Raw genomic sequence first — 15,987 nt, forward strand, 5'->3', positions numbered from 1 at the left:
TTACTTGTCTCTCTCACAAACTAAGCCTCTTTCCTCTCATTTTCTCTGTAGTTCTTTGACAGAATCAAGCTGTTCGGTATGCCTGCCAAGCACCAGCCCGATCTGATCTATTTGCGCTATGTGCCGCTGTGGAAGGTCCACAGCTTTACTCTGGTGCAGCTCACCTGTCTGGTGCTACTCTGGGTCATCAAGGCCTCCGCAGCAGCTGTTGTGTTTCCCATGATGGTAATGACCTCAAACCCCAAAGACTGTCACACATTTAGTCTCTTTGCGTTTACACTGTATGCTAAAGATGCAGATTCATTCCTCACCCATTCAAAACAACTGTCACAACACAGAAGAGTGTATTTCAGCTATAAAAGGATTAAATAAATCAGTGATAATTGATTCCTCATATGTGTGTCCCCAGGTCCTGGCACTGGTGTTTATCCGTAAGCTTCTCGACTTGTTCTTCACCAAGAGAGAACTGAGTTGGCTGGATGACTTGATGCCAGAAAGCAAGAAGAAGAAAGAGGATGACAAGAAAAAGAAAGCGCGCGAAAAGCTGGTAAAACTCATTACATTTCTTTCTTTTTCCTTTTTTTTTGGGTAGTAAAACGACAGTATGACTGTGATGAACCTTCTCCAATTTTTGTTTAATTTTTATTTAATGAATATGTGTGCTTGATCAGTTAATGTTAAAAAAACATTTTTTTGTACTTTCAGTCCCATACTAAACTGAAAAAAAACACACATTCATAAACAGGGATATTACAGAAGCATCAAAATCTCCCATTTCTCTGTCTGAGTTACAGTCAACAAAGATACTAGAGCTTAACAAATCATATCATTCTCAGCTCTGTGACTCAAAATTCACGTCATTGTAATAATGCTAGAATACAAGTGGCAGGTCTTGTGGATGTTAACTGACAAAACATAACAGTTTTTTTCCAGTGTGGTGTCTCACTGCAGTCATGACTGTTTTGTAATTTAGGCTTTCAACACTGTTTTCATTCAGGAAGCAGAGTCCAGACTGCACGCGGAAGAAGAGATGGGGCTCAAGGTCAGCTTGGAAAGCTCAAACCTGCTCACTATCCCAGTGAAAACGCTCTCAGGGAGGTGAGTGGTGCGCCACATGAAGCACACTTTGATGCCCAGTTCTTGAATGCAAAATTGTACAGTAGTGTATCATAATACAAATCTTTCATGATTGTATTTTATAACTTTATGGTCTGGCTCTTATGAGGAAGCAGAGTACATTTCGTGAAAACTTAAAATTCTTTATGGACTTAATGTATATAGCTACCAAAAGACTTTGCCCCCAGTCAATGCCTTTCTGGCTGATATGATCCAATGATGATGCATTACGTTGTCATGTACAACTTGGGATGGTGATATTCTGCCACTGGTGGTCAGTTTTGTGTTATTATGTCCATCTTGAACAGATCATACAGAATAGGACTAGTGACTGAAAGCCTCCCAATGGAAAACGAGGTAGCAGGGCAGTGTGTCTGATGCAAACCATCTGACCCACATGGCTGTGTTCTTCTAACCCTGCTCACTGATACTCAGACAGTCAACGCATGGCCAAAACTGTCAGCTATTTTAAAAAAACAGAAACACTGGCTTTAAAGCACACTGCTTTGTGTGTTGTGTAAATGGTCTGTGATAAAAAAAAAAACTGTCTAGTTGAAATAATCCTATCGTTGTCCAACTAATTGTGTCTACACAATCAACTCATGACAACTTTTGCCTCTCATGCAAAAGGCCCACATCTCTTAATAAGTGTTAACATGGAACAAAGTATATGTGGCCGTCTGGTCAGCCATTGTGTGCCGTTGATTTGTTTTGATCTCTCATGTATATGCATGTTTGTGTCTGCTTGTTTGAACTGTCCTGCACTGAACCTCTCCACTGATTTAATGTCCACATGCCTGTCTTCTCTTTGTGTTTCATTTGTGTGTGTGTGTGTGTGTGTGTGTGTGTGTGTGTGTGTGTGTGTGCGTGTGTATGCGTGCGCATTTTGGCATGTAGTTCTGATTCTGACCCGTTGGTTGTAAATATCTCTGATGAAATGGCAAAAACCGCAGCGTGGAAAGCCGTGAACTCGAGTGCAGAGTCATTTGCCCAACCTGTGAAGCGTAGTGGAAGGTAGCTATGCCATCTCCTGGAGTTTCCCAGAGCCCCTACTCCCAACTGCATTACTTGAACATGATAATATAATGCTAACAATAAAAGATGACTTGAAAATGCTCTGAGTAACGTATCTCAAGCAAGTTTTAGGCAAGGTTATTTTTAAACTGTTGTGAAATAAACTGAAGCGTATTGCTGCCTGGAAGGTAGGAGATATGTTTAATATATAAAAGCAGGATTTTAAAATGCTAATTAAGTAAGCCCCGTTAAGCATAAATCAATAGAAAATACAATCATGAGTGTTATAAACTGAACTGTATCCTTTAACACCTGAAGCTCTGACTTAAAGAAGACATATTATGCTCATTTTCAGGTTCAGCAACAACAGAGCAGCTGTGCTAAATCTATTATTCTGTGCCAGTCTAGCAGCTCGGCATTAATTATGCGAATGTGTGACATGGTGACAGTGTGATGTCAAGAGGTTGCAGAATTAAAGGCGGGCCTACTGACAAGGCGTTTCAGGAGCAGTGTTTTCTGTGTTGACTTTGGCCTCAACATCTTTACATGTACAAGAACCTATACAGAACACAGAAGGAAAGGAAAAAAAAACGAAAAAGCAGAATATGTCTCCTCTAAGAAGCAAATTAATTAAAAGCTTGATATATGCTGACAAATTGGATCTGTCAAATTTGAATTGTCGCAATCGAGAGCAGGATATTTTAGCACAGTCCTTATAGAAGCCCCGTCATTAACTAGGCGCACTGTAGGTGGTAAAATCTTCTCCTCTTCCTGACAAAATCTCATATTTGCCATTGCTCTCCACCCTTAGCACCATCATAAAGTTGCACTTGCTCACTTTCACTCTTCTTTATTTCTGTAAAACAGCCAGGAGAAGGTGGCCTGCGTTAGAGTCGACGTCAGCCCAGATTCACCAGGAGGAGTTTCCACTGTCGAGACCTTCCTGTGAGAAAGGGAGGCGCTCCTTACCCTCCTGATACCTCCTCCCGCGCAACACTTCGGCCCGCCAACGGGCACCATCTTCGTGGCAAAGGGGGCATAGAACTGGAGCAGCACAACCTGCCTGCAGAGTTCCCTTCCTCAGGGCAGCAGGCGAGCTCCCCCAGGGCTGTGAGTCCTACTCCACTCGAGTCTGGAAGTGTGCAGCACATGTACAAACCGCTGCCATCACTACGTACTGTAGAGCACGCATTCTCCGAGGGAGGAATGAAGAAATTCTGCTGTAACTGCCCACCGACACTCACTGTTTAGGAACTCTCTCAAAATAGCAATTTGTCAACCATTAAAACCACAGATGCCAAAGGAACGGGCCTCACTGGTGGGGATCTTGGACTGTGTGAATTGAATTTTGCTTTTAACCCACTGTATATTTTAATTTCAATTTTACTCCTTCTTATTTAAGCTGTTTCCAGTACTGTACATTTTGGGTTCTTTGAAGCTCATACGTCATGAGCTGTCCTGCACTGTTTGTTTCCATGTATTTTAAGATTCACCAATACCAGCTTCAAAAACCCCATTTGATTAAAGCCATTCAGGTACTGTCAGTGTCAGCTGATTATATTTAATAATGAGTCTGGCACAAACCAAAACAGAGGTACATACAGACACTACTAGACAACAGTACTACTGCATACGTGTTTGTAGAATTCGCTCATGAATCATCTCTGCTGTCTGCAGGGGAACACTCAGTATTATTATTGCTGCTCATTAGTCTGTCAGTTGTTTTCATTATAAACCTCACTGTTCATATTGTATGTGATGTTATAGAAATATTATGTATGTATGTAAGTATGTATGTATGTATGTATACTGGATTCTTTTCATTTTGTAACATAGAAAACCTACTTCAGAGGCCATATGAAGTCTGTACTGTACAGTAAGCACTTTGTCAGTATAGTTTCTTATCTAAAATGGATGACAGTGTGTTAATAAAACTCCTCCCACCGTACCTATAGAGCTGTTGTTCAAATGTCAGTTAAACAACTCAGGAATCTTGACTGATTTCTGGCTGTGGTCACTTTTGTCACAAGTCGGTGATAATTAACTGTCCACTGTTTTCCTTTCATCGCTGGTATCACGACTATTTTAATAAATGCTGTAAATCATAAAATATAATAAGGTGCAAAACAAAAAAAGAGACTATTCGTGACCCCAGTTAGTTGCACCTGTTTTTATACTGTCTGTATTACTGTTGGTAATAGTGTGTGTGTGTGTGTGTGTGTGTGTGCGTGTGTGGTGTAAAGATAATTTGTTGCAAATCATTTTATGCAAATATTTCTACAGTAAATGTAAAAACTATTCTATTCTATGAAGTTGTTCTTATTTTGCTAAGTGCAGTCGTGTTTTAGCAATAAGTATCCCATACTGTGTCATGTATGGTTTCATGAATCCAGGCAAAGAATAATGTGTCGGTTTCATCAGCTGTCTGTGTGTAGCTACAGTGAATATACGGACAATAGCTTACGTGCCTTGTCGGAGCGCTTTGTGTGCAAGTCATGTACTGATAAGTGAAGTGTTCAGAACAGGTGTGAGGATACACACATGTACAGTGGCACACAAATGCCAAAGACAGATCGTTCATTTACGAGAATGACCCAGTACGCGGCTCATTTGCAGAGGCTTATGTATGTCGTAGTGTTACTCCACGTCTGTGTGACAGTCGTAGCCTGAGCTACCGACTCAAAGCGATGTAACTCAGTTTCTATGTGTGTGTTCTACTGTCACAGCTCTAGTATTTGCTCACAACATAAAAAGCTGTAATCTATATTAAGGTACTGTTTTTTTTTTTTGTTTTTTTTTTAAAGATCAGTGAATGTCAAATTGTCCTATCATCAACACAAACGGTTAATTAAGCAAGGTTTTGCCAAACTTATATTTTCTAAAAAGTTTGAATTCAGTCACGAATATTTCTCTTCCCTTCACATATATTTGATATAAAATGAGTTGTCTGATCAGCTGAATCATTAGTGGACTGAACATTAAACAACTTAAGTACTAATAATGTCATAACAATGTTTATTTTGATGAAAAAGACCCTATTTTCACATAAAATCAGTTTCAATATATATGTATAGTATATATATATATATATATTAGCTTATAGTGGCGGATAAACTGTCATCAAGGTGGATGTGTTACCCTTCATCATCACTCCAGCGTCACTTAACAAGAATGCATTTGTTCTGATGTACAGACACATAACATCAGTGAAGCACAGAGCATCCTGTTGTTAGCTTGAATGATGACTTTTCTGTCATTGCCGATTGGTGCAAAAGCAATAAAAGTGAATACATGGTGAGCTCCTTGTCTTGGTGTGGTCATCTTCTCGGGCGGTGAAGAAGTGAGCAGTACTGCTGTTACACTGAGAGAACAGCTTCTTATTTTCAAACTCCTCAGAAGAAGTTAATACCTTTATTATTACTTAGCTAAATAAACAAACTCTTTGTTTATTTAGCTAATTTGAAGGTGTCACTTTGGGCTCTCAGAAATTATGACGGCATTTCTCATTTTATTTTTTAATATTTTACTTGATAATCAAGAAAATGGTCAAGTGATAAATATTAAAATAATAAAAAATAATTTAGCTCCTACAGCAGTAACATCTGGCCTTAACATAAATGCATAGGTAATAATCTAATGACATAGCATGATGAACGTTACATGGGCCATTTTTGTGCATCAAATACTTTTGGTTTTAATACTTAAAAGTGAGTTTTCCTGGTGATACTTTAATAACATTTTCAGTGCAGGAACAACATTTTTCAAGTAAAGGATGCAAATACTTCCACCATCATAAGCCAGGCCAAAACCTTTTACTATAGTTTAGTTTATCACAGATATATTGGTTTTAGCATCCAGTCATTGAGTGAGGAAACACTGAAATGTGACATTATCAGATAAATGTATAGACATCGTGTGGAGGTTTTGTCCTATTTATAACAAGCCTGGGGCTGTTCTTCATGTTAAAGACAAAAGGTGGCAGCAGAGATCTGTCTCACACACCAGCTGAGCACCTTACTAACTATACAACTCTGACTGCATCATCCCTTCTCCACGGTTGTCCCAATTTAGATGTTGTAGATGTAGGGTTGTTGTTGTTTTTTTCATTTAAATCATGATTTTGAGAAGCCTTTTTGTAAGATGTTTTCATATACTTGACTCATTGGACCTGTTCAGGGATGTGTGAGGTCACATTTTCGTCACTTTATTTGGGAAAAAAATGTTGGGGCGGGTAACTTTGCACCTAACCATGAGCAGGGGTCTAATCAGCTCGAGTAAGTGATGTACAAGGCTTGAAACATTACTTTACAGACGTCAGATTTGTGCAAACATTTCAGTCATGGACATAGTGAGGCCTTGATTTAAACTATACTGGATCTATTCCTTCATCAGTGTGATTCAGTGTAAACCTTGTATCTTGGAAACTGCATCAGCAGGGGTTAAGGTTTCATGTTGATGTAATTTCATTACACTTGTGACTGTTTTAATCACGTCTGCCTGATTTGTTGCCGCTGTTGATTGCTCGTTATTTTTCTCACATCGAAAACCACACGACCACATTATCATGATTGAAGGTTTTAATAAACATGAATATTATTATCGGTACACAACATGTTAAAATGTAACAGCAGCAGCCATTTTCACAAACTCAAAAGGTTTAAGTTCTGTCTTATGAGACCTCTCAACAGTGGCAGTGGTTTATTTAACAGTAGGCAATTTTAAAGTGTCTTTTTGCCACATGACTTTAATCCACAAAAACGCCAACTCTTCTACTTCACTCAGTTCCTTCAGGCTGTCAGAGAATCAGGCGTGCATTGTTTCACTTGAGTAAAAATCACACTTCTGTCTGCAAACATCACTCGGGGGAACACTTCAACACAGTACACAATGTGTTCGGACACATTTTAACAACTCTTAGACCAAACTCGCTCACGTACGTTATCACAGTCTCTACATGATTCAGGATTACTCGCTGCTGTTCAGCTTTTGGAATAAAGTGGCCCTTTTGAAATGTGTTATCTGGATACAACCACAATTACAAAAACATTTCAATTCAAAGAAAACTATTTCAACAAATATTGCAGCCACTTACGAAGAAAACAAAAGAGATTGTTTAACAAAAGTAGTGCTGTAATTATTTCTTTTAATAAATGTGCCTGATGTCCCTATTTTATAAATTACATAAACAATGCAATAGCAGACACTTTTATTATTCAGACTATGTTTAGAAGGCATCACTAGCAATCCTTGTATATAGCAGTTAACCTAAAGTTCCTGTAAAATTTTTGTCTTTGTGCAGACAAACAAACAAAAGAAATGATCATCTTTCTCTTTTCAGCATAAATCAGTCATTTGTGTTTTGGCTCAAAGTCTTAGATATGTAGTAAAGTCGACTAGAGGGAAACTTTAACACTGTATTGCAACAGAAATGGTTTCCCGAAGCAGGTAGGACATTCAGCCTACTCTTAAAGACAGGTGGCGCTCCTGTGGAGAGCTATGGTTCAGTTAGCAGCGTTTGGCGGTCCCTCTGGGATGAGTGACATGAAGAAGGTGATGATGAAAGACCACGTGGAGGACAGGAAGCCCGTGTGGGGGGCGCTGTTCGGATCTTCTGCTCCTTCCTCTCCACTTTCTCCCTCATCGTCCGAGCCATCATCCAGCCCTCCTTCCTGTACAGAACAAAGTGGATTTGTCAGAGGACAATCAACATGCTTTACTACTGTATGTGGGACATATTTGACTTTGTAATGAGTTATTCATTATGTAAACTTGAGCAGTAGCTGCCAAATGCAAATTAAGTCTCAATTCAAATTCTGACATGAACTATATTCAAAAGTCATTTTGTTCCCTGATGAAGTCACCCTGTGAGCTGAAAGCTGTCTTGTTATGTCACTAGAGCTACAAGTAGCAGTTATTGTCATCACTGATAAAAAAAAAAAAATCTCTAATCTTTTCAGGTTTCAGGTTATAAAATCAGAGAATGAGACATCTCTGAATTTGCCAATCTTTTTCTGTAAGTCTCAGCTTACAAAGATACTCAATTTACAATGATCTTAAGAGCCTGGAATCAGCAAATGTTTGCCATTTTTGCTTGAGAAATGGTTTAAATGATCAATAAAATAAATGTATTTTCTCGTTCCAGCCCTTCTGGTCACTTTTACTCAACAATTCAATGCATCTAAGCTGTATTTGTAATCAAGATGTGGAGGCTTATTGTTGTTTTCCTGTACATATCTGTAAACTGGTACCTCAGCGAGCGGCTTGTGCACTGCAGAAACAAACATCGCTAAAGATAAAACCAGCCCATCAGCTCTGGTTAATGTTCTTGGTAAAAAGCGGAGATGGGTGACAGGCAGCTACCATTTCTTGTAAGTCGTGGTTTTGTGGCTCTCCCTCCATGTCGTCCTGATTGGCTCTGTCTCCAGGAAGCTGGAGCTCATTCTCCAGATTGAAGGGAAACCAGCCGGCCTGATGCCTGCAGACAGAAAAACAACAAAACCTTTTTATACTCAGCCAATAACAGTTACGAGTATCATCTATTCATTATTCGATACGTGTTTGACTAATGTGTGAGCTGAGAAAAAGCATAACTACTGCACTCACAGGTAAAGCACCAGCATGGCCATCATCACCATGACGAAGCGGCTGAAGGAGGAGTAGAAGTAAACTACGCTGAGTAAGATCGCAGCGCGTGAAAATGTGTACACCCAGTCCAGCCAGTCCCGGTTCAGCTCCTCCTCGTTCAGGATCTCCCCTCCCTGGGCGTTCATCTGGACTTCTGGGTTGCCACGGCGATCCGCCTGAGGCCGCTGGCTCAGAGGATCGGGCTGGTTAGACTGAGCCGAGGGCTGGCCCGGCCTGAGGTGCTGCGAGGAGGCAGCCAGTAACTGACTGGAGGGAGGCAGACACACAGATGATGGGAACAGTGTGTGTTGACTGAAAAATTCTCTTACAAACATTCTCCAGAAATGACGAGCGAGAAACATGTCGGGACTTACTAATGCAGGTAGTACTGTCGAGCGTACAGCTGCTGCCACCACATTAGAGTCATGGGGTTGTAATAAGCAGGCATCATGTTTGTGGGAGGCGCTGGCTGTGGAGAGTACTGATTCCAGCTGCAAACAGAGATACGGCATTAGAAGAACACAGACATCAAATGTGTTTACAATGGGTTATTAATAGCTATGGTGTTAAGAAACGGCCGAGGTGATTTTCTAATTCTAAGTTAGGCGCCAGGTGCTCGTGACCAGGTGATAAGTGGGTGGCCATGCCCATATTTAAGGGCAGCCGGGGTAGAAGGAGCTTTCTCTTCCAGGCAGAGCAGCTTCTGACCATCTTAAAGTTTTTGCTACTTCTGTTCCTTAGTTTGTGTTTATTTCTTTTGCAGTCTGGTAGTCCAGTTTTCACAGTCTAGTTTGTTAGCTTAGTTTACGCAGTATTTTGAGTTTAGTGAGGGAAGTACTGGGTCCTACAGCCCTTATCTTGTCTGGCCCAGCAAACCCCTGTGACTTGTTCTTTTTGAACAGGCCTCCAGACTGTCATTGGTTTTGGTTGAAGGGGTACTATGTAGTTTTGGAGAAGAAATTCAAACTCAGAGTTTGAATATTTATAATATCAACGCGGTAACAACACAAACTCAGAAATATAATTTTTTTTTCATAACTGAATAAAAAAGCTGTTCTCAGAGGGAAATAAGGTCCCCAGAAGACTGTTTGAAGCTAGAGAAGTGGCAGGGTCCGCCACATATAAACAAAGCAAAACAGTATGAAATTGTGTTATCCTTCCAGATCGGTTTATTCAGTTAAAAAAACAAATGGTTCGATTATTTAGTTCGTTTAGGCATAAAAATATCAGTCAATGAAGATCTTAAGATTTCTTCCCTGAAAATATACTCATATTATCCGTCAATAAAACATTTGAATCCTTGTTCACAAGCTTGAGCAAACTGTTTGTGGCCATAACAAGCACCTTGTGCACTAGAGGAAGCAGTGAGATGGAAAAACTAATGATATGAGGGAGAAAATAAAGAGCTTTCTGCTCCCTCAAAGGCTGCATCGCCGATGGATTTTTAAACATATTTTTACATTAAAACTTTAATTAACGTCCACTGTGAGTGCGCAGGATGCTCGCCCACATCTCATCAATTTGCTCATTAACAAGATTTCTGCTGCTTATTTTTTAATGTCCCACAGTGCACAAGCATAATAAGACGCTTATTTAGAATCTGTAATTGAATTCCCTTTTGCTCACTGTGTATAAACGAGCTACTTAATGAGGGGCATGACTCAAAGGGGTTTAAAGCGAGTGTATTTGGTGAATGAGCTCTAGTCCTTTCACCAGTCCAAAAAGCTTACCTGTGCATAAACTGTAGATACATGTGGTGGTCAGGGAAGGGTCCAGTTCGCTGTCTGAGTCCATCACTGCTCTCTGCTGTAGATGACTGGCTATGTTGACTAGTGGAAGGACTATTAGAGTTTTGAAGGGGCTGTAACCAAAAAAAATAAGTTCTGAGAATTAGTAATCATTTAAGAAAAAGACAAGAAAGACAAGTTTTCTTTCACATTGTCAGGAAGGTATAGACTGAAGTAGTGAGCTGAATGATGAAAGGAGAAGTGCTGCTGATGAAATGAATGGAAAGGTGTGACGAGTGTGTGGCTGACCCACCGTGGGACCGGCCGAGTTCTCCTGAGGCTTGTTACTGTGGCTGTGGGGGGGCTTCGGGGAGCTGGGAGGAGTTCGAGAGGAGCACACCAGATGGAGCATATGGTACTCATCCTGCTGTAGAAGCAAATGCAGCTCATTATGAAACAGAGTCCAAGTATTGCATGTTCAAAGAGAGGGAGAACTTCTGAACCGTACGGGTGTACTGCGCGAGAGTTGTAATATCTGCCTTATATTGCTATACTGATTGTTTATCTACGGTATTGAATACTAATACAGTACTGTATGAGTGTTATTAAATATAATCCAAGTTTATATCTTTGTTCATGCTCAGCCATCCTCACTAAAATTCAAGAAACAGCCTTGCTTAGAACGTAAACACAGTGCATATTTTGTATGTTCGCTACATTTGATTGTCCAATTGGTTCATCCATAACGGATGTATAGCCAGCCTTAAGAGTTACAAGTGATCATAATATCGACAATTGGGTTTTAAATTTCAGAATACTGACTTTTCTGCATCAAAACATCATCTTCATCATCATTTTAAGAGAGAATTGTGATGCAAAAATGCCCCCAAAACAGTGTGTTACACCAAAACAAAGACTGCGGACAGCCTCCACTCCTCTGAGAGGGCTTTCCACAAGGTTTTGATTCGTGGCTGCAGGAATTTGCTCCTATTCAGAAAGCATTAGTGAGGTCAGGCTGGGATGTTGGGCGATAATGCCTGGTTTACACTCCGCGCTGTGACTCCAAAGGTGTTAGATGGGGTCGAGGTCAGGCCAGTAAAGTTACTCTAGAGCAAACTGGGAAATCAATCCTCCATATACTGCACTGGGCCACCGCTATAACAAAATCTGAATCAAGCAACTCATGTGCTTCTTATATTTAAAATTAGTAAACCAGAATCATTCTAATGAATATGAAGTCTTAGGCAGAGGGAACCTACCTTTCTGAGCACATCTTTCAAGGTGAAGTGATCCAAAAGCAGCTTCCCAGAATACACCAGCCTTTGGTCTTTGGAGCTCTAAAAATCCAAAATTATAAAGATAATTGGAGCCACGGGAGAGAAGTGTACATCAGCAAAATACAGTTTGCCCTTTATAAGCATTTCTAACTAATACTGAAAACAGCAATGCAACAATAAGCAAGAAACAACAAACTTTTTTATGTAGATCATGACACCAAAAGACACAGTAATGAGGATGAGATCATAATAACCTCAATTGGGATAAGTGGGTCTTAACAGTGGATTAAACTGGCAGTGCAACAACAAGGTCAGAGTGTGTCCTCATTCACTACGCAGCCATTCAGGAATTTAAATTGCCTATTTTAAATCTTGGCCAACTTGCAACTGAGAATCTTTCATTCTGGGTTCAAGGTGCCTCTTTGTTGAACATTCCACAGTTAATGTCCACTAAATTACACTAACAAAAGTGCGGCCCTTACAGAGGTTACTATAATGCAGCTTAACGAGGGAGCAGTTTGTCCCTGCCTGTGTTTACAATGATTGCATCAGACCAAGTCCGGAGCAGAGAGGAAAAGGAGCAAAGTCAGATTAGCACAACAATACAGCAGGAATTCAAACTTCCTTTCACTGTGACGTCAAATCTACAGAAATCAAGGCTCTTTCAGCTGCTTCAACTCCCGAGACCCAGCGTCTTTGACTTTAGAAGATAGATCAACGTTAATGTTTTGTGTCATGTCTATGGTAACCCAACAGTAATATGAATAAGAGGGGACGCTTGGCAGAATTACAACAGTATGAAAAGTTCAAATGGAAAATGTTGGCTGTGGCTGTGTGAGGACCCAAACTCAGCTCCAGTGTCAAATCAATATCAAATCCGTGTTATTCGACACAAGTCTGACTGGAATGGTAAATTTGACATTTAACAACATCCGTCAGTCAACAGTGTTTGATTCATTCTTACACAACTCACTTCCTAAATCTAAACTCTACCAAGGTTCATGTGCCAAAGCACACATAAGCTGGTGGTCCAACTTACTACGAAGGGATGGGACGATTTAAGATTTTATAGCAGACTGGAAAAACCCACTCATGATAGGTTTAGCACATATATTTTTATGAGTGGACATCCTTAGTAGTCAATATAGGACTGTACCTTGGCGAGCTAGACAGGATTTTATTCATGTTAAGTATATTTTGATGATTACTGAGATATCATCATGAAACAATTATTTTGGTGAAGATAATCAGGACAATTTTCATATCATACAATGGCTACTATTTATACCAAGTAACTGATGTTGTAAGTTAATTGATGTCATCAGTTCCCCTCTCATCACATGCTTCCTGTCACGCTATGATCAAACTGCCCAGTACAGAAACATTAAGCTTTTTACTCTGCAAGTGGTCAGTTCTCAAAATAACAAACAAAAAAAAAAAAAAACTATCCCCACTGAGCAAAGGAAAATATACCTAAACCTTCAGAGAGAGATAAAAAGGCTCCTGCAAAAAAGGCACCCAAAGCAGAGATGAAAATGGAGAACGTGCAGGAGCCACAGACGCACAGATTTATTTATTCATTTATTTATTTTTACCAAATTTTATATTATAAGGTTCCATTTGATGTAACAAAACTTTGCTGTCACCATCATATCCATTTAAAAATGATTACTGTCCATATCTTGTAGATGGTGCATTGTCATAAAGTCTAAATACGCTGTGTTTCCCAACAAGTTGGACATCCCAAAAAAATGTCTGATGTTAAACTGGTCATCTGACAGGAAGTTATGTTTCTGTTAGGGGAAAGGGAAGCTTTTCTGACCTCAATAGTTGATCTAATGTTCTTGAATAAGCGAAAAAACAAGACATTTCCCAATACAGTATAGAAGATGTAACTCCTCCTTGTGATTGAACAAAGGTGATCAGCTGGCATGGATGACAGAGGAAAATAGGATGGGCCAGAGAGGCATAGAAACACGCACAGGCAGCAAAAATACTCACTGGTTTGCTTGGGTAGACATCTGACAGGTGTGCTTTGAGCTTCTCCACGGTCCAGTTCTGGTAACAGTTGATGGTCTGGTCATCGTACTTCTGGTTGGGGGCCTTGATGACAAGTGTAACAGGATTGTCCACAACACCTTGATCCATGACTCAAAACCATTTGCCTCCAGTGGAAAACAAAAAAAATCTGGACTACCCTGTCAGAGTAGTGGATATAGACCTGCTAATAGCTTTCTAGTGGATTCCTGGTACCATTGGAGCAACATTTAATGCTATGTTTAGCTTGATGTTGCTAATGCTGCAGCTGCAAGGTGTCCCTGTACTTCTGAACAGAGCCTGAGGAGAGAAAGGAAAACATGAGGTTAGCTTGCCCTCCATAATAGGTTAGCAAGTGACAATTTGGCATTGCAATCTAACGTCACCGTAATATCTGACAAATAACTCACCGTTACTAGCTTGAATGCGGTATCTAACACACATTTAACCAGTCAAACGTGTAATGACAACTAGCGTAACGCTGTTGGGTGGATGGATAGAGACGTAACGACATGTCTGGGACACCATAACATTTCAGAAACAACTAGCTAGTCCTGATTAAGAGTGTTTGACAACTGGCTAAGCTAACGTTAGCCTCAGTAGGATTTCTGCTACTAGTGTCAGTCAAACCAAGCGGAAAAAGTTGTGGGCTAGCACACTTAGCTTGACAAATTAAAACGATCTAGTTATACAAAGATATTCGTCTCAGACAGAAGGGTTACATATCTTGTTTACCCACCTGGTTGACCCCCAGTGACCGAAACACACTCAGCCTACTTGTAACTCCTGCCTGCCTGAACCTGGTGTTCTTCTTCTTCGTTGGATTTGAGGATGTTGTCGACATTCAGCGTTTATTGCGCAGTACCGCCACCTACTGGTAGAAGTGTTAGTTACAGCCATCAGAGAGTGACATAACCATTAGGATAGTTTATGCAGCTGATGAACATGACTGAATATGTTTAAATAAAGTATTTAATTGTAAAAATAAAAGTACCCTTATTTATATACATTTTTTAGATTGAAAAAAAAAATCTATAAAATGCTTTACAGCTCAACACAACCACAAACTATAATGTTAAAAAAACCATAAAGTTGAATCACCATCTCTGATAAAACATTTTTTAAAAAGTCAAAAACGTTATAACCTTCTTGAAAATTAGATTTTTTGCTGAGATGTTGTATTGGACTGGATTAATTTTATTGTCTGTATCTGTAGCAAATAAACTGACAGCTATAAGTGTAATTTATAGGCAGTTTTGCTCAATCAATTCATATGGTTTCAGACAAACAAGATCAAGAACAATACAAACAAAAGCCTGTTAATCAACTACAAAAACAATTAAATCATTGATTGAATAAGTGATCGACTGATTAGTCGTACTGGGTGTGCACTGTGACATGAGGAGGTCCATTGAGGCTGAATTTATTCAGTTTGACTGCCATCTGGTGGTCTTACAGTGTAACAACACTGCCTGACTACAGTTTCCTGTCTGATCCTATCAAACAGAAAAACCTGTTGGTGCACTTTGTTTTTTGTTGGGTTTTGTACAATTCATAACTAGTACTCATAATTATAAAAATCAGTATGTTTTATTCATTTATTTTCTACAAAAAATCAAATGCAAGTCCGACAAATGGAAGTCAGTAAACATTACACATTGACTTGTAAAATACAGAAAGTATAACAACAACTACTTACATAGCATTGTCATGTTTTTATTGCTGTGCTGATGATTATGCTTGTTCATTGACGTGGTGCTGCTGAGTTTATTTTCTTTGATATTTGCTATATCTTTTTATGTTGCCAACCGATTGCCCTTCAGTAACAAACAAAGTTTAGCTTGACCTTTAAAAACTGAGTTTACAAAGGCTTTGACAGACAAAGCAAAACATGGACACTCGGGAATACGACATAACAGAATAAACAGTTATGACATAACAGAATAAACAGTAAGGCCAAGCAGAAAGGAGAAGTTCAAACAAGAAGGCGAAACACAAAAATCAACTCCCAAAATCTTAACACGAATAATGCAAATAAAAGGATTGAAAAGAATAACTGCGATACAAGGAAGATAAAAAGACTAATCAGATAAGAGAAGTTAGAAACAGATAAAAAAGACTAAGAACAGTGAAAAGACTAAAAGGATAGAAAGACTAAAGACTAAACTTCACATCAAGCAAGTCTATACATT

The 15,987-nt window shown here is 39.5% G+C and overlaps 2 protein-coding genes across 2 annotated transcripts in view; one reads left to right on the forward strand and one right to left on the reverse strand.

The window, feature by feature from the left end:
* The window catches only part of LOC311273343 (sodium bicarbonate cotransporter 3-like), a 35,487-nt gene extending 30,059 nt beyond the window's left edge, over positions 1–5,428 (forward strand). The window contains 6 exon segments of the mRNA XM_084380343.1: positions 52–225; positions 410–547; positions 998–1,098; positions 2,014–2,130; positions 2,998–3,055; positions 3,058–5,428. Of these exon segments, the coding sequence (XP_084236469.1) occupies positions 52–225; positions 410–547; positions 998–1,098; positions 2,014–2,130; positions 2,998–3,055; positions 3,058–3,381 (912 nt within the window). The 3' untranslated portion in view covers positions 3,382–5,428.
* Positions 5,429–7,256: 1,828 nt separating this feature from the next.
* On the reverse strand, positions 7,257–14,609 carry LOC311273142 (homocysteine-responsive endoplasmic reticulum-resident ubiquitin-like domain member 2 protein). The gene is made up of 9 exons (XM_084380043.1): positions 14,535–14,609; positions 13,760–14,095; positions 11,741–11,818; positions 10,795–10,908; positions 10,485–10,615; positions 9,129–9,245; positions 8,734–9,021; positions 8,491–8,605; positions 7,257–7,799 (listed from the first exon to the last, which is right to left on the reverse strand). Exons 2-9 carry the CDS (start codon positions 13,904–13,906, stop codon positions 7,632–7,634), a joined length of 1,158 nt encoding a protein of 385 aa, XP_084236169.1. The 5' UTR covers positions 13,907–14,095; positions 14,535–14,609; the 3' UTR covers positions 7,257–7,631.
* Between the last annotated feature and the right edge of the window lie 1,378 nt (positions 14,610–15,987).

Source organism: Pagrus pagrus, assembly GCF_965226575.1.
Source record: "Pagrus pagrus genome assembly, chromosome: 17".
Lineage (NCBI taxonomy): Eukaryota > Metazoa > Chordata > Actinopteri > Spariformes > Sparidae > Pagrus > Pagrus pagrus.